This window comes from Sycon ciliatum, chromosome 8, assembly GCF_964019385.1.
Source record: "Sycon ciliatum chromosome 8, ocSycCili1.1, whole genome shotgun sequence".
Lineage (NCBI taxonomy): Eukaryota > Metazoa > Porifera > Calcarea > Leucosolenida > Sycettidae > Sycon > Sycon ciliatum.
Window position 1 is genome coordinate 4,248,094 of NC_088650.1, and position 18,967 is coordinate 4,267,060.

The following is an 18,967-nucleotide window of genomic DNA, read 5'->3' on the forward strand; positions in this document are numbered from 1 at the left end:
CAGTGCTAGTGCCGGTACTGCTGCTGGACACGCCAAAGAGAGCCAAATCGCGCTCTACTCTAGCCTCACGTTCTCCGTTGCACCGAAGCTACATTCACCAACATTACCATCGTCCCAGTTTCTGTCTTGCCATAACTGAGATGCAATGTTTCAGCGTCACGATAAAACTGAATGCATGATGTGTTTTGTTTGTCTATTTAGTGGATAAAGGAGAAGAACATTCCTCGTTAGAGTTGCAACATTCCTCCTGCGTCTGCGCGTAGGTACTGAAGAAAACGTTTCTTTTTGTGATTGGGACGAATTCACCAGCACGAGCAACAGATAGTTGCGAGCTCCAGCCGTTTACCGCCCTGAGTACATGAGTGATCGGATCCCCGATAATCATCCCTAACATTCTAGAATATGCAAGTAATGCGTATGTGCACTGTTTGAAAACTACCCTATATAACAGGCTTGTAACGGTCAGCCATATTGCGATGAAGAAGGCATTTGGTTTAGATAGAATGACCCCAACTGCATTAGTTTTACAACGGTGTCATCTGTATTCGTTTGAGCAACGAGTTAATTTGAAACTATACGTTTTGGTCTATCGCTGCTTGTCATCAATTACTAGCCCCCTCTTTCAGTCACTGTTTCTCCTGCGTTCAGTTGGCCTGCACACAAATGCTCGTACTCGTGGCCAGGATACAGCTGCCTTAGTATTACCTACTGTACATATTGGGTATGGACTGCGCTCAGTTTCTTTTCTGGCGGCAGGTCGGTGGAACACTCTTCCTCCAAACTGTCGTCAGGCACAATCTGCTGGTTCTTTTGCTCACCTCACAAAGATTCACCTAGGGTTCCCTGTAACAAGGCCATGCCTGTTCGGACTCCCCTAGTCAAATAATAAATACTACTACTACTACTACTACATTCTCCTCGTGGACTGTCCATTGAGCACTTAGATGGAGTATCGGAGTCGCTATTCCCCATTATGGTGAGCACATTCCGTAAAAGTAGAACTACGAATCGTATCATCAGCACGAAATACGAGAAAAAATGGCATTGGTCAAAGTTTTGATCCTTTCACTGCAATTTCAAAGACCTGTTTTTCGAAAAATCCATTATTACCTGGAAAAATGAAGCCAGATGGGAAGAATTCAATGGTAGAGCATTCCATACAAACTTCCGGCAATTGTTATTCGCAGTCATTACTTGCAAAGCAGATCATTATTACACCATACAGGGGCATCGGAAGGCATTTTAGTGTGGTACGGTCAGCCATCTGAAGTACAATTTACTCGTGGGAGTGTGGTTACTGAGCCAAAAATGTGGAAATTGAAATCCAGATCAGTGTATTTTATCAAAAAGTATTCTTTCTAGACCAAAGAGTGGTATATTTGATAACATTTAATAACGACAGAAATTTTTACGATACTTCTCCAGACGTTTCGTTGTTCTGAACAACATCGTCAGTGGATAAAGAAATCCACTGACGATACTGACGATGTTGTTCAGAACAACGAAACGTCTGGAGAAGTATCGTAAAAATTTCTATCGTTATTAAATGTTTAAAAATTCGACGAGGAGACAATAATTTTAATATGACAATAAGTAGCAAACAACAACAACTAATCCACGAAACAAAGCAGCAAATGACAGACCACGGAGATCTACAGCAGATTACAACCGGACCTATGAATTCACGGTAAAAATACAAAGGAAACAATCGGAAAGGACGACGACTGACGTGAAGGCAACGGCATTCAGGGTTGGCGTGGGTGGTGAAGGTGAGACGCAGGACGATGCAAGTGAGGAGGAGAGTCAAACCGCGGTGGATGACGGAGCAGGTTCTGATTCGGACAGTGAGGGAGAAGGTGAGCTGAGTGAGAGTGAGAGGGAGTGTGAGGGTGTGCGCGTGAGTCGAGATTGTTTGCGTCCGTCTCGTAATAACAAGCCTTCAGTATACAATCATTTGGTTTCTAGTACTGACTGTTGTCGTACTTATTCTGATTCCTGTTTTTCTGTTTTGTGCCGTGCTCGTCATGGTTATCTTTTGCAGTTACAAGTTTTGGAAGCTGTTTGTCAGCGCATTCATAAGCCGAATTTGTGTGTCCAGAAAGATAGTGTTATTACCCTAAAATTGTTCAAATAATGTTCTGTTGTGTAGTGTGGCAACGTTGTTGCCACTTGTGCCTAAATGTGTTTTGTCACCTTCTTGTTTATGATTGTTATTATTATTATCATTCGTTCTCACTTTTTTTTTTGTTTTTGTTTTTTGTTGCTGATACACACTTGTCACGCTTAGTTCTTACTTGTATACCCTTGTTTTCTGCACACTTTTGTGAGAAATCGCACCTCGATATTCTAGTGCTGTCATTGTATCGTGTCACCCTACCTTGATTGCTATATTATTTCCTTTGTTCTCATTTTGTTCTTTAGTACAACGGTGATTCCTGAAGAGTGTTGTACGAAAACTTGTTCGAATCATCTTTTTTTCCATTGCCCTTTTTCTTCTTACATGTATTTTTCCTTACCCTTTAGGTTGTTTCTTGCATCGTCTCCATCGCTTACATTGTTAATAAAGTAGTCCACATGTCGCTTCAGCTCGTCCTACTTATTGTCATATTAAAGTTATTAAATGTTATCAAATATACCACTCTTTGGTCTAGAAAGAATACTTTTTGATATTACAATGAGAGTGAATAATCAACGGCTTGTCCACCAACTCTTTGTCAGTGTATTTTATTGATTTACGGGGTGACTGGGTCCAAAATTGGTACAGTCAATACCGTAGTGACCATACTGTGTCCGATGCCCCTGCCATAGCGCTTATCGGTGGCCATAGCTGCAAAGTACGTTCGGGCCTGATTGGAAATTTCTATTTCCATTGCTATCAGGTTCGGCCTCATTTCCTCTGTGCTGCGCTGACGAGTCCACAAAGGACGAAACAGTTCTGTCCGCAGATTGAGTAGCTAGAGTATAGTTACGTAGTAATCATGTGATCGCTGTACTTAATAAAGGAGTCAAATGTCTCTGTTTGTTGCATGTGTCAGAGTTTTTCGTTGTCTGAGCCTTTAGCATGAAACTCAAAGTACGAGTCATAAACTCAAACACAGATTTCCTCCCACCTTCTGAACACAAATATCGTGCTGTCAATCATAGTCAGTCACAGTAAATTCTGCGACTCCTGACTGAGCACAGCGAAAGAGTGCAAAAACGTATTTTTCACTCACAAAATTATTTTCAAGTAGCTACTCTTGTTCTGCGCAACTCCATAAAACCTGCCTTCGCGGTTATTGTTTTTCCTGGTTTTTTTTTACTAAGTACACAATCTACTCGTCAGAAGGGGAGAAGACAACAGAGTATACAATAACAAAACAGCAGGGAGAGTAGGGCTGCAAAGCAAGCCTGTGCTGGTGAGGCAAGCCCACAACACCGACCTATGGTCTCTGCGTTAACGTGAGTTGCGCACCATAGCCTAAAAGAAGGGTTGTAGTTGAAGTTTGTCGTGAGTGTGATTGCTCTAGTAAACCATTGCCCCATGTAATGGACCGTTGATCTGTGAGTGAAAAGTGATGTGTTTGAAATTGCAGCACATGCCGGTAATGGTGTTCCAAGGTGTAGTGTGCAGAGAATCTACTATAGAGATCGACCATCTTGCAGATAAATACACTTCCTGGGCTCCTTTTGTTTCTCCAGATACCACAGCGTCTGCTGGACCTAAATCACACAACTCCAAAGTATAACAAGGTGGACAGCAAGACGATGTGCATCTATTGAAATCGTCATCTCGTACAGCGAGCACCAAATGTGGCTTCAAGTGTGAGAGTTCCAACTGGTCAGCCGGTCATCCCTTCGCACAATCTCACATCTACTGACACACACCTGCAACCAGCTTGGCAGGAAACAAGCTTTAGTCCACAGGCAGGTATCAGGCTGCATCCGCATCGCAGAGGGCCTACGGACAACCATACCAGGGAAAGAGGTCAGACACCTGTATTGGAAGCTGCAGATTGGGATAGATCATCAGCCATGGCAACACCAAAGGAAACAAGAAGCACTAGGCAACAGGAAGCAGAAAGACAAGGCTTTGACACGCAGTTTCAGGGGCTGAATATATCACCAGCGATTGCAGGTCAACCTCCCGGCAAGTTCACCTCGCATCAGGCGCAGACGTCCATTGGACGTCAGGCAGCGCAGACCTCCGGGATGACAAGCGCAACACCAAAAAGTCACAACTCCTATGCTTCTGCAGTTTCTTCTCCTTCCTATCTTGACAGTATCCTTGCTGATAGCAGAAGTATGGATACCGCTGATCATGTGGACAAGCATGTATCCACACCTACTCAGGAGTATGCAGCCAAACAGGATAATTGGAGCGCTGATACTCACACACAAGTGGAAGAATCACAGGCCGAGAATGGACAGGGGCAATTGCACGTTCAAGCGCTGAATCAACGGCAAAATCTGGGCTCAGACCAAGCCAGCAAGCAAATGGTGGTTGATATGTTCGAGTGGACAACCGGCACGTTGGAAATCTTGGAGCGGCTGGAGTACCCAGAGCAGTTTGAGAGGGAGCAGATTCCACTCTCACCGGAAGCAAAAAAAATGCTTGACAGGCGGACCAAGGGTGGAGAAGCCATTTCTGTCAAAGGGGTAAGCCGCCACTTATGAAAGTTTTAGCTCTCTGCTATTCCAAGTTCCAAGCCTTGATTTGTGGGTGGTGGCGTTGTGGCGTTCCTACAAACGCGAAAAAACCCAACAACTACATGTAGTTCAACTGATCCCAGCACGAACCGTGAATTGTTTTCCTTCAAATGTTTCCAACTTTAATAGACAGCATTCAGTTGCATTCCCTGCTTTGTTAGATTTTAAATGGCTGCCACGTGACAGTGTAGGTAAATTGACTGTGCACTTTCTTTCCCTCGTCCTCTGATTTAAGCTTAGAAAGTGGCAGCCTTAGGCCATGTAACAATTGTCCCCAATTTAGCCTCCAGTCCATCGCCACAGCAGTAGTTTATGATAGATGGACCCAGCTATATACGGTAGTGTGCGAGCATGAGCCACCTTCTTGTAGTAGCCATCTGAGCTATTTTCTTGTACAACTAAGGGTAGTAACTTGCACGCTAGACATTCCATGCGAGTCAATGAGAGCTTTCGAGAAACGGCTACAGACAATGACGTACTTTCCGTACTAGTGAGACCATCCCTGATCACTGATTCTTACCAAGGCTAAATTTGGGTCCGACTGTAGGTATGGATGTAGAACTGTGCAATAGTTGTTGTCTTACTCCTTGTATGAAAGTCTCAGTAAAAACATTTACTTCATTCTCCTTTTCCCTTTTCTAACTTTGTATTTCAGACTGTCGACGATGCCAACATTTATATTCTTCTGATGTCGATGCAAGTCAGCAGCTGTAATCCAGCTATCCGTGACCAGGTGAAAATCGAGCTGAAAGAGAGCCTTGCCCACTGGCAGGAAACTGGCGTGGAGCTGAAGAGCAACGTGTCCAAAGACCTCATCAAGCAGCTGTTTCTCGCTCTGGACGGCAAACGGCCGGAAGAAATTGTGCCAGCCTACTCACAACCATTAGTATTTGATGATACAGTCGACGCTGCTTCATTCTCCAAGACAATGTCAACTGTCTTCGGAGCATACCAGAGGGGAGCGCACAGAACAGACCAGCTAGAGAGATCATTCCGTGAGGATCCTAACAACAAGGCCAGAAAGCCAAACCTCAGGAAGAATACCCAATACGACGACTTCAAATGACCGATTGCCATCCTACTTTAAAGGGGAACTCCGGTCCAAAATCACCCCCATTTTTTATTGCGGAATCCATTAGAGTATGTCGTAAGTGGTAGAATGGCGAAAACCGGAAGCTTCTACGACAAGGATAACATACCTAAATTACCAATTGCAATTTTCCATATTTGGCACGAGGGGGCCCCCTCCAACCCTGTGACGTAAAAGGTTCTCAGCCCGGTCCACTCAGATGAAATTTTCAAATAATTGAAGCAAGAATGAAAAGTCCTTGGCCATTGTTGAAGTGCTTGTTGTTCTGTGCCATGCCCGATTTATTGTCACGACTCGCTGCTGCGTCTCTGGATGCGACAATGTCACGAAGAAAGAGGCGCCTGCGGGCTGTCGTAGCATGGCTTTCCTCTGGCTGACGCGAACCTGACGACAGCTTGGCTATGGAGAGTATGTTGGAAGGATTTTTCTCCGACGAAAAATAATCGTGTCTGCACTGAGCATTTCACTGAGATGTGCTATGAAAGAGATTTCCAACAAGAGTTTGCACAAAGCATTGGTGGCTATAAGCAGAAGAAGCAGCGACGCTTGAAGCCAGGGTCTCTGCCATCCTGAAACTTGGCGGTGCATGTCATACTAATAGTTAGTAGCTCCTCTACCTCTGCTGCCAGCAAAAGCAGACCATCTTCGATTTACTTCCAGGAACGTGAACACGATGATGTAAGTGAACGGCATGATTTTGTGCCGTCCAGAACGTAGCTCTAAACGACTACAGTCCTACTCAAAGTCCTCTACTCAAAATCCTAGTCAGTGAAGTCGAGAATTGATGTAATGTTCATGGAACGTTATCATGTGTGTTATTTCGGTTCTCTTTATCTGTAAGTTTCCATTGCGTTACTTTCCGGTTGCAGCTACACTGCCACAAATACAAGGTACAGTATAGTGATTTGTATCATTTACCATTCCTTGGCCTTGTATTATTATAAGAAATATAAGGTACTTTTCAAATTTCGCAACCTGACGGCATGTATTTGAGGAGAGAGCATGGCTGACACGGGGTTCAGACCAGCACAAAATCCTGGAGAGCATCGTCATGGGCAAGACGTTGCTCAACGATATGAAGCAGCTCACCAAGTTCTGCCATACAGGCAGTCTGGAAAATTTCCATGCTGTCATACTGAAGTGGGCACCAAAACGTGTCCACTTTTCGTACAATGGCATGAGAGCACGGGTACAGTTGGCATGTCTGTCCCACAATGCCAATATAGGGAGAGCGCACGCCAAAACCAAGGAGGGTGTGCTCAGGTACAGGCTGGAATACACCAAGAGCACAAAGCACAGGGTGGCCAAGAAGCTGCACGACAACGTCCTGCAACTTCTTGAAGGACCTGTTGAACGATGTGCATACAACCATTCTCGGCATTCGCAACGGCACACGGCACCGGCACAACCCCATGCTCCCGAACACAGTACAGTCTTGTGCCATTGTATCTGTCAACTTTACCAGATTGTTCATGCAGCTGCATTGGTGCAAAGCATGCGCCCACCCGAAAACACAAATATTGCCCGAGTCAAGAATAATAATATTATAAATCGTGTCTGTCAACTGTTTTCTACATTCTGCATGCACATGTACCAATGATTATGTGAACGTCAACCAGGCCAAGAAGCATTATCATCATCATCATCATCATCATCATCATCATCATCATCATCATCATCATGTGACCAAGCCGCTTTTACGGGCAACAATATTATGAATATAAAACGCAAGGTATTGTAAGAGCAATTTTTCTGAAATTAATGTTAGAACACGAAATATAAAAATGCATTATCACGCCGGGCCGTAGCCACTTTTATGGGAAAATTCCAATACAAGGCAATAAGAAAACGAGGATGAAGTTAACCTTTAAACCCAAAGAAAAGACAAAAGATGTCAACAATAGAACTACAAATATAAAAAACAAACATCAGGTCATAAAAACTACTTTAAAACATAACCAAATGACAGCAAAGCGTGGAGAATGAGATTGACTTACAAAACAAAAGTAGTCCTACTATGCTTACAAAACAGAATCTACCTACACCACTAAGGAAGAAACATTAAATGATTGCAGTCTCACAAACACCGGCCTCTATCTAACGACCCATCAAACAATAACTCCTGAAATTCTTGACTGACTTTTTCTGGTAGGAGCTACGGCAGCCACGAAAACAGGTCACTGCCCAACGGAGTAAAGTGAACGAGAGCAGGCACCGCAATCGACCCATAACCAGCGAGTAGGCCAAGTCACTGTGTTTATCGACATACTGGGCTGCAAGACACTTGAGAAAGCGGTCTGCCTCCCGGCCACACATGCCATTCGTGGCGAAAACCAACAGGGTGAACGTGCCTCTACTACCATCATCATCATCATCATCATCATCATCATCATCATGTGACCAAGCCGCTTTTACGGGCAACAATATTATGAATATAAAACGCAAGGTATTGTAAGAGCAATTTTCTGAAAATAATGTTAAAACACGAAATATAAAAATGCATTATCACACCGTAGCCACTTTTATGGGCAAATTCCAATACAAGGCAATAAGAAAACGAGGATGAAGGATGAAGGATGAAGTTAACCTTTTAACATCATCATCATCATCATCATTTTTTTTTTTTTTTTTTTTTTTTTTCATGTGGCCAAGCCGCTTTTACGGGCAACAATATTATGAATATGAAACGCAAGGTATTGTAAGAGCAATTTTCTGAAAATAATGTTAAAACACGAAATAATTTATAGAAATGCATTATCACACCGTAGCCACTTTTATGGGCAAATTCCAATACAAGGCAATATCATCATCATCATCATCATCATCATCATCATGAGAAAAGCCTCTTTTACGGGCAAAGCAAATGTATATCATTACATTATGTAAAGTGAACAGGGGAAATCAACACAAAACCAACCGGAAAATGATGAAACACAAAAGCAGTCAAGGAAGTAAATCAATACAAAAGCAAGCAATGAACACAGAGTAATAAAAGGGGAAAAACCAAATAGCATTATATTAAGTTGAGGCCAAAGGCAGCACCCTACTCCGCCTGGCGGCACTGGGCCAGAAATGAGTTCGGCTGTCGCCTCTTGCCGTACGAACCGCGGCAACCTCATCATCCTCATCATCATCATCATCATCATCATCATCATCTGGCGGAGCATGGCTTTCGTCTCACCAAGCGTGACTTCCGGGATGCTCTGGCATTGAGATATGCATGGCCGCTAGCCAATACACCAGCAACCTGTGTGTGTGGTGAGCTGTTCTCAGTTGAGCATCAGCTATGTTGCGCCAGGGGCGGCTTCCCGACACTTCGTCATAACGAGATACGTGACCTGCTGGCGAGGGAATTGACTGAAGTCTGCACTGCCGTTTCGACAGAACCAGCGCTGCAACCTCTTTCTGGTGAGAGGTTTCCTCTTCGGTCAACGAACCGCCGAGAGGATGCGCGCCTGGACATAGCCGCTCGAGGGTTTTGGACCCGTGGGGAGGAAGCTTTTTTTGATGTAAGGGTATTTTGCCCAGATGCTCCTTCCTACGGGTCCAGAACCCTTCCTGCATTGTACCAGCAGCACGAGCGGCGTAAGTGGAACGAATATGGGCCAAGAGTCACAAATGTAGAAAGAGCCGCTTTCACACCTCTCGTGTTCTCTGTGCATGGTGGTTGTGGGAGGCTGTGCAATGTGTTCCTCAAGAGACTGTGCCAGATGCAGGCCGAGTCATCGGGATCTCACTATTCCCAGGTCATTGGTTTACTCCGCTGTCGGCTGTCTTTTGCTTTGCTGCGTGCTGCTGTGTTGTGCATACGTGGGGCTCGGTCACGGTACCACCATCCGGCGAGATGTTTTCATGATGTCTCGATTGCCGTGGCCGAGTCAGGTCTAGTTTGTTAAGTATCGTGCTGTGTCCGGACTGTGCATGCGGGATTGGTATGGCGCTTACCCTTTTGTTGCTGTTTTGTTGCTTTCATGCCTTTAAGCGTGTAATTGTGTTCAATTGTTGTATTTCATGGAAAAACGATCTTTGCGTTGGATTCATTTAAACTATTATTTGTGTAGGGTTCCACTCCTTCATCTTGGGAAATTGTGTTTTGTTTGCCCAAAGAAGTGGCTTCATCATCAAAAAAAAAAAAAAAAAAAAAAAAAAAATCATCATCATCATCATCATCATCATCAAAATATTTGCCGGGTTGGAAGGTGGGATCAAAAAAAAAAAAAAAAAAAAAAAAAAAATCATCATCATCATCATCATCATCATCATCATGTCATGAATCCTGACGCTTCTTCCTACGCGTCCAGAAGCCTGGACGCGCTCTTCCGGCAACATGAGGGCGCTAAGAGACTGCAATACCAGGAGAGAGTAGTCAATGTTGAGCGTGGTGCCTTTGCACCTCTTGTGTTTTCCGTGAATGGGGCTGCTGCGCCGGCATCCACGGCCTTCCTCAGGCGCCTTTGCCTCCTTACAGCTCAATCTTCGGGAGGTAGCTATTCGTCGTTGATGAGTTATTATCGTTGTCGGGTGTCTTTCGCGCTGCTACGTTCCGCTGTGTTGTGTGTCAGGGGTGCTCGGTCGGCCCGTCATCGTCCAGTTCACATGCTTCGTGAGTTGGCGATGGTGGAGGGTCGGGTTCCCCTGCAGTGATTGGTGCTGCGCCGAGCTAGTTTGGTGTGAAAGTGTAACTAATGTTATTATTCTTATATATACATCAAGTAGTACTAAATAATTGAGAGGCTTTGAATCGTTTTTATCAAAATCAAAATATTTGCCGGGTTGGAAGGTGGGATCAAAAAAAAAAAAAAAAAAAAATCATCATCATGTCCAGCTGCTTCCTCAAAGCCCCGGTGCGCATCTGCATTGGCTTCTGGGTACAGTTGCTTTATCCTTGCTACCACACAAGACGGTATCACACGTCGCTGCTTGCGTCCAAAGTATCCATGGGTGAACCATGTGTATTGTCTATACGCCACATGTCTCCAAATCCTGCACAAAACAGTTGGAGAGATGTAGATACACATACCACGAGTGTCTTCATGATTGTGTAAAAGTAAATAGTTTCAGTGTAAATAGTTTCGGATTCGAATTAATATTTCTATGGGCTACTATACTAAAGACACTTTGGCCTTTTTTCAAATTTACATCACTTTTAAACACAGTTGAAACACTTACAGTGCTAGGAATAGTATGAATGAAAGACATCGTTGTACCAGTATAATTATATTGGCATGGGTGCAATAGAACTTCATGATTGTGTGATGAAAGTTGGTGAATTTGAATACTGTACACAAAATCATTGCACAACACTTCCCATCTACTTTGTACCGGTAAATGAAACATGGAAAGAAAGGAAATAATGAAACCGATTCAGCGAATCCTCACCTGTTTGACCACGGTCCACACCTTGCCCGAAATTCTTCGAAGGAAAGCAATGCCACCTCGAGCACTGATTTTTGCAGGCAAACAACAGCAAACTCTGAGTGCTGCGTGACGCACTGCAGCCCTTCCTGCTCGCCGCGTTTACTGAAAGCTGCAGGAACCTCCTAGCAACAAGTCGACTCGGCCTCGCTCCACATCAGGCTGCATTGTCCGCAACGGCATCAAGCAGTGCTTCTCACGCGAGCACTTGCAACCAAAGCGTTCTCTTCACGTTCATCTGTTTTGTAGTCTCAGAAATATTACTTGTAGACAGTTTCGCAGACGCTGATGCGCGCTTCGGCTCGAACCTAAAAGGCCTCGGTGTTGTTGAATCCGAAGTGGCGTCCACCTCCACACCTCCCGTGGTCTCCTCTTCCTCCAACATGATGATCGAATGAATACTAGTACAAGGGTTGTTGATTGAAGAAAAAACAGTGAATACCTTTTTCAAAATTTCTGCAGGTCTACCATTTGAATAAAAAAATTTGGAGGTCACTGAGAACGTTTTACGTCACAGGGTGGGCGGGGGCCCCCTCGTGCCAAATATGGGAATTTTGCTTTGGTAATGAGCGACGAGATGCAGAAGGACTACGAGGATAATCCCAATCTTCAAGCCATCCTCTCTGAGTTCAGGAACCAGGTCAGTTTTTGCTGATTTACAGTCATTGGCACTCATTGCTATAACATCACCATGACATCACCGCTACATCATCATGACATCACCATTACATCATCATGGCATCAACATAGACCATCATTTCAACAAGGGTTTTAGTTTTAGTTTTGTTTTATTCCAAGCAATACATGGCTGGGGAAGCCAATGACCACTTTGCGTGGCGATTGCAGGGTTTTATAGCCAACCACGGCCAGCAAGAAAGGAAAAAGAAGGTGAAAAGAAAAGGAAAAAGAGAGCACATAAAAGCAGAACTTCATGTCTTTTTGCTAGTGCTTTTTCTCTTCTATTTTTGGCTTAGTCCATTATCACTGTACACGTGTATGTCATAATAGGTCTTTTGCCAAATAAGACACGCAGTGACTTGGCGGGGCATGGCATGCGTACTGAATGCGTGACCCGGGCATGCCATACATGCAGTGCATTACGAGTCACGCGTGAGCTCTTGTTCCTGAACCGGAACGATCAACCACCGCGTTTGGCGTGTACGTACTCACCCACGCGTCGAGAAAATAGTGACTTCCTTTTTTTGTTTTGCTTGTGTCTTTCAAAAACTATGTTTCTTCAAGCGATCGCGATCGACATTCTAGAATAATATAATGAGGACGGTCACTGGATTTTCTCTGTCTAGTTCTTGTAAAGGGTTTAGTTTTGTTTTCTAGAACATCTCTCCAGATATTTTAGCCATGGGAAAGGCGATCACTGCTGCGTTCCGCAGTGCAACAGCGACCGACGTTCAGACAAAATACTTTGTTCCATGTCTTCCCTGCTAGCAAGGAATCGAAAACTGGAGAAGCTAAGAGCGTGAGCAGTGACGAGTTGGACACAAGAAAGTCTTGGATTGCCGCCATTCGTCGAGATGAGCGGAATGGCTACGGGTACCATCATGCCATACAATATAGTGGTGTGTTGAACTGTTCTAACCATTTCACTGATGAACACTATAGTCGCTATCGACGATATCCAAGTGGAGTTCAGCCTGGATATTTAGCTCGGTTTGAAGACTCTGACATTCAGTACTACACTGGTTTTCCTTTGCTTGCTGCGTTTGATGCATGTATTCAATTTCTTCATCTGGATTATAAGAGCGTCTTTCCTTTCGCAGTAAACCAGTGGATGCCGATTCCCGGAAAAGGAAACCCGGTGATGAACGGAAGATTAAGTTAATTGGCTTGGAGAGCTTTTCAATTCCCATGGTTAGTCTTCGCCACGGCACACATACCAATCTCGCCGCGTCCTTCCCAAGTGGCAGAGCGATTGCTGGATGTTTTCAAAAAGCTGCATCCTACAACATTCATGATCATAGATGCTACAGTGCTGAAATGTAATATCGATTCCAGTCTGTCTGCGCAGTCGCAACTCTACAGCTCATATAAGACGCATAACGTTACTACCTTGACGAGCCTCATCCGTATGACCCCAGATGGTGGTGCGGCGCTTACCTCCAAGTCATTTACGGGACCCACCAGTGACCACGAGCTCACAATCAGAAGCCACTACTTAGATATTCTGCCAGTGGCCGGCTATGGGACTTTGATTATGGCAGACCAAGGATTTTACATCCGGGATCTCTTGATGCCACATGGCGTATAGTTCAAGCGATCCAGCAACAGATGGCCTTAGAAGATGTCCAGAAAACGCAACAAATTGCCACGTTACGAATTCATGTTGAGTTTCTAATGGAGCGAATCAGGGACTTCTCTATCTCTTCAAAGATCGTTCCAACAATTCTTTTCCCTATCATCATTCAGATAGGGATTGCTCGCTGCCTGCTCACAGTATTCCATGCTCCTTTACTTGCTGAAGCAAATTATGTTTTCCATGCCAACTGTTGCTAGCATGGCATGGCGAATTGATCTTCAGCAACACGAATTCTGTCATGCCTGAACAATCATGCACAATACGGAGCAGCTAATGACTTAGTGGGTATAAATGTGGATAGTATTTTAGATTGCAATATTTGCAAAAGTGCAATGAATAATAATACCCTTCTTGATTAATATTAGTGCTGGCGGTTTATCAATTTACAAGGGCGAATATAAAAGTATCTTTGCAACTATACAATAGGTCCTTTGGTAGAGCAGAGCTGGACCCAGTTTCAGGAAAACTAGGACGAAATGTAGCTGCTAGAGGGACGATATCCTCATTGCGTCGCTATGGGCTTCCACGAGCTCAGCGTCAACAATGCTCTGAATGGCAGCGGTTTTCCGCTTTCCTTGCCGAGGCCTGCCGCCAAATATATCTGGAGTGCACAGTATTGGATCGATGTGATAGAACCAGGCCCTGAACAGATGGAGAAAGTTAGAATGTAAAACATGTATCGATAAAATGTACTTTTTCTTGTGCGAAATGTTGAAGACTGCATCCTGAAGTGGTACTTACCGATCGAGCAAATCACCCCGTTTCCTGGACACTCCGGCTCCTCTAGCTCGCAGGTAAGTCTTCAACTAGTTGATTGTCCATTTTTCAAAGGACTCGTTGTCCAAAGGCATCAAAACCCGAGCTTTGGGATCGCTAATTCAACTTGATTCTCCCTCGCAGGACTACTATCAAGTGACAACATTCCCTTCATCGCAACGTACCGCCACAAGAGATGAAGTGCTCGGCTCATTAACCGCTTCATCAGCCATGTATCAAACATATCACAAAGGTCCAACAAGAAGTAAATGCGAAAAACCCTTTCTACATATTGGACAGCAATGAAGAAGCGAGAAGAAAACAGAATCCTTCGCTGTCAGTTTTTTTTTCCGATCCAGGAGAGTCCCGTTTTTTCTGGCCGCCTGGGTAAGTACACGCCAAACGCGGTGATTGATCGTTGCGGTTCCAGAACAAGAGCTCGCGCTGGAAGGAATGCACTGCATGTATGGCATGCCTGGGTTACGCATTCAGTACGCATGCCATGCCCCGCCAAGTCACTGCGTGTCTTATTTGGCAAAAGACCTATTGACATTCTTTAGGCATAACCACGTCATCTATTTGTTCATAAACGTATCCATTCTCACATTACGCACCTCCGCACAGGACATATTGGAGCGAGCCACATTGGCCTCTGTCCGCACACTGTATTCACATACAAGTAGAAACCAGTATTGATTCATGCATTTTCTGAAAGTTCAATTTGTACATTCGTACCCTCTCATAGTAATATTGTTTCATTGCAAAGTAAAAACACTCCGTAATGTGAAGAGAGCAGGATTTGCTGGGACTGATGGGCGGAAAGGTTCAAGTAGGCGCTGGAGGCCGAACTACTCTGCCCAACCTGAAGCGTTTCCTCATTCACAGTGAAGAGCCTAGCACATCCCACAACACATATCCATGTACACATACATGTACACAGTCACTTCAGACACGTTGTGTACATGTACAGTCCATGTACAGTCCATGTACAGTCCATGTACAGTCCATGTAGAGTCATAATAATTATGAAATTATGTGATTAGAGTTATAGGGGGTGTAGAAAACACGTTTGCTGTACACGTGTAGGATAGCGCTATCAGCAGGCGATTTCATTTTGATTTCTTCTTCGTTTTCTTCCAGCTCAAGAGTACACAACAAAGTCTCTATGATTTCCTCAGTTCTTTCTCTCCTCCTCTCTGATGGCATTAGTTTTCATGCATAAAAAGATTATCTTTTTACGCCATCACCTATTTCAGTTGTGGCAGTAATAAGTTAGAATTCCACACCACCAAGGGCACCACCACCAACCAACTTTCATTCATTCTGCATGCATACACGCAACGCAGTATTAGACTGGTGATTGAGGTTCACGGACTCAGAGCTAGTTTGCACTGTTGCTATTGCCCAAGTATTGGTATGTGCCAAGTAGTAGCTGGTTTTAAAAGAGAAAAATAATAATTATTATTACTTGGTGACAATGACAGGCAGACAGCCGCCAGGCAGACAGCTGCCAGGCAGGTTCTGGAAGACAGCCAGGCAAGTTCTGACAGCAACAGACAATGTACGTGTGAGTACTATTCTGCCTGCTGAAACCTTCACAAGTGATAATAATTATAACAGGTCTACACTGAAATGCAATGTCTTCAGCTGTCTGCTGTAAGTCTGACCTGCCTTGGCTTCTGTACTCGTGATCATGGTGGTTTACGAGATGTACAGTACAGTAGATGTGATCATGTTTCAATACCAAACCTCTCCTACATCATCAGTACATGGTAGAATACCCTGTCTGCTGTATACATGTACTTCAGTAGCTCAGGCTGTGGTGAACGCCGTGCATTGAGAAGTCTCTGAAGATCAGTCTGCAGTAGTCAGTCAGTTATCAAGCACTCAGTAAGCAACTGATCGTGTCCGCTTCAGTTCTTCCTCACGTACATAATGGCCGACGGTGAGCGGTATGTCGAGATACGCATGGGGTGTCCAGCAGTGGGATGCCCTAACACCAGGAAAGACATAGTTGTTGGTGCGTGTTTTGGCCGTGATGCTGAGACCTCATGTCTAGGCTTTCCCCAAATCGGCCGGCCGAAAAATTCGCCGAAAACGATATATTGGCCGGTGGGCGGGCTCACGCCCCGACATGGCTGCTTCCCCGACTGGCCGAAATTAAAAAAAATTGGCCGGTGAAAGTTTGTTTCCGATACACGGAAGTTACTGTACCCTGATTAGACTTCTCTACAAGCACAATCATCTAGAAAGGAAAGTTCGTTGTTCTTTTCATGTTCGCATGTAAACCTTAGAGATGTAGATGTTTTTTTTTTCTTTCTACAAAATCCACATATCTCCAGACACTGGGGTGAATGATGGAGTGTGGTGGTGGGGCCCATTGCAAGATGTTCAAAATGTCACGGAACGCCTCACAACGCTCAATGGACTCAAAGTATGTAAACGAATCGGTGACAAACTGGGCATACAAATCAGACCACAACGACTCCTCAATCAACGATTCACAACTATCAATCAACGATTCCTAATTATTATTCTTCAGTGAAGAAAACCCGCTGACATGATAAGAGTGTCAAGAAATCGATTTTGGTTAAACCTCTTTTGAGACTTCTTTGTTGTGTGGCATTAGCCCGGAACTAATACTATTCATTGCTATCATAAAAATAAATACTTCGGATTCAAATTAAAAGAGAGGACCATAAGTTTACAAGTTATCCGTTTAACACTAACGATTATAGGCAGGATACTGTTGAGTCAAAATGTGCAAAAATTAGAGAATGTCAGTATCACATCCCTCCTCTCTCTGTCTCTGTCTCTGACACACACACACACACACACACACACACACACACACACACACACACACACACACACTCTCTCTCTCTCTCATTCTCTTTCTCTGTCTCTCTCTCTCTCTCTCTATTGTTGTTGCTGTTGTTGTTGCTGCTGTGTTGTTGGCGTTGCTGTTGTTGTTGGTCTGTTGTTGTTGTCGCTGTCATCGTTGTTGTTGCTGTTGTTGCTGTTGTTGTTGGCGTTGCTGTTGTTGTTGGTCATTTTGTGAGAGCTTAGACAATTCACTTGTCCAGGCAATAAAGCAGGCTCTCTCTATCTCTCCTCTTTCTCTCTCTCTCTTCCCCTCTCTCTCTATCTATCTCTCTCTCTCTTTCTCTCGCTGTATCTATCTATCTATCTCTATCTCTCCTCTCTCATCATGCATGCGTCACACTCTCATGGAATTTTCTCATATAAGATTGCATGCTTCACACTCTCATGTAATATTTCTTTCCTTTCTTCGTCTTTTTGTGAGAGCTTGGACAATCCACTTGTCCAGGCAAGAAGGCAGCAATGCCTGCTCATTCTGGCGAAGTAAAATAAAATATACCAACCAACCAACCAACATCAGTCAGTTTTGTGCTAATTGTTTCACATTTTGACTCAACAGTATCCTGCTTATAATCGTTAGTGTTGGACAAAACGGATAACTTGTAAACTTATGGTCCTCTCTTTTTGTAATTTTAATCCTTGGCTCTCCATACGAGTTTAACGGACGTACTCGTACTAGTTGGGACACAACCATCTCCACACATACACTGTACACACTTCTCGTTTCCGCACTCTTCTCATGTCTTTGTGGTCCACTTCACAACAATAACACACACAGAAGTCTCTGCTGTGAGCACGGTGGCTCGGCAATGGCTTTATTATTGATATTATTATATCTCCTTCCTGATATTTTTTCCTTTTTTTTTCTTTTTTCTTTTTTGAATAATTGTACGCATAGGGCCTGATATCATAAGAAAAATTAGCACAAGACACTGCTGCTACTATAGTCGCACAGCAAAACACACAGAAAACGACAAAATGTTACAATGAATGTAACAACACCCGTCCAAGCTAAAGGACCGACATCCCTGCCCCAGGACGGCATCTCGAACCCCCCACACACTCACCACACGGTCATCATCCAGCTTCAGTTCAATCACTGTATTCTTCCCCTGCAGACTCAACCCCCCTGTCACTAGCCATACAATCTGAAGCTGTATGTAACCATACAATGGCCCACGACGCACACACCACCCCTACGTTTTTTAACTAAAAAAGAAAAGCAGTCGTAACTGCAACAGCCACATGGCCAATAAGAAAAACCAATACGATAATATATCGATAAACACACACCCAGAAGTCAGGGGTGGGAGGGTGGGATACAAACTGCACCAACGAAAAGCCACTGCGAAGTGACAGGAATGCGGTCCAGCACAACATTTTTTGCGGACGCAAAAAGTTGTGGGGAAATCCCAAAATCGGTGCGATTTTGCATGAGCCCAAATGTTCAGGTTACCCACAAAGACACAAGCTTTCCAACTCTCTTTGGCCGTTGGAAAGCGTACCCACTTTCCTACGGCACCTCATCGTACAATGATTGATTGATTGATTTTTATTTCACGGATCCTCCAGAGGCAAATAGATGCCTATCGAAGGGAGTCTCCTAAGTAAGTATGGAAAATGAGAAAGTATGTTCGTAAGGGAGAAGAGGTAGAAGATACATTAGAATATAGAGTACAGATGAAGTAAATTCAGTACTTCGGGTAGTACATTGCATGCTAATCATAATGAGAATTAGAAAAGCAGCATTGCGGACTACTATAACTGACATATACACAAACTATTGAAACTATCATAGATGTGGTTAGCCTAGACACAAA

The 18,967-nt window shown here is 44.0% G+C and overlaps 1 protein-coding gene across 1 annotated transcript; it reads left to right on the forward strand.

Annotated features, from left to right (window-relative positions):
- The first annotated feature begins 927 nt into the window (after positions 1-927).
- Positions 928-5,878, forward strand: LOC135823188 (uncharacterized). Its single transcript, XM_065336033.1, has 3 exons — positions 928-976; positions 3,682-4,638; positions 5,345-5,878. Exons 2-3 carry the CDS (start codon positions 4,015-4,017, stop codon positions 5,753-5,755), a joined length of 1,035 nt encoding a protein of 344 aa, XP_065192105.1. The 5' UTR covers positions 928-976; positions 3,682-4,014; the 3' UTR covers positions 5,756-5,878.
- Positions 5,879-18,967: the final 13,089 nt, after the last annotated feature.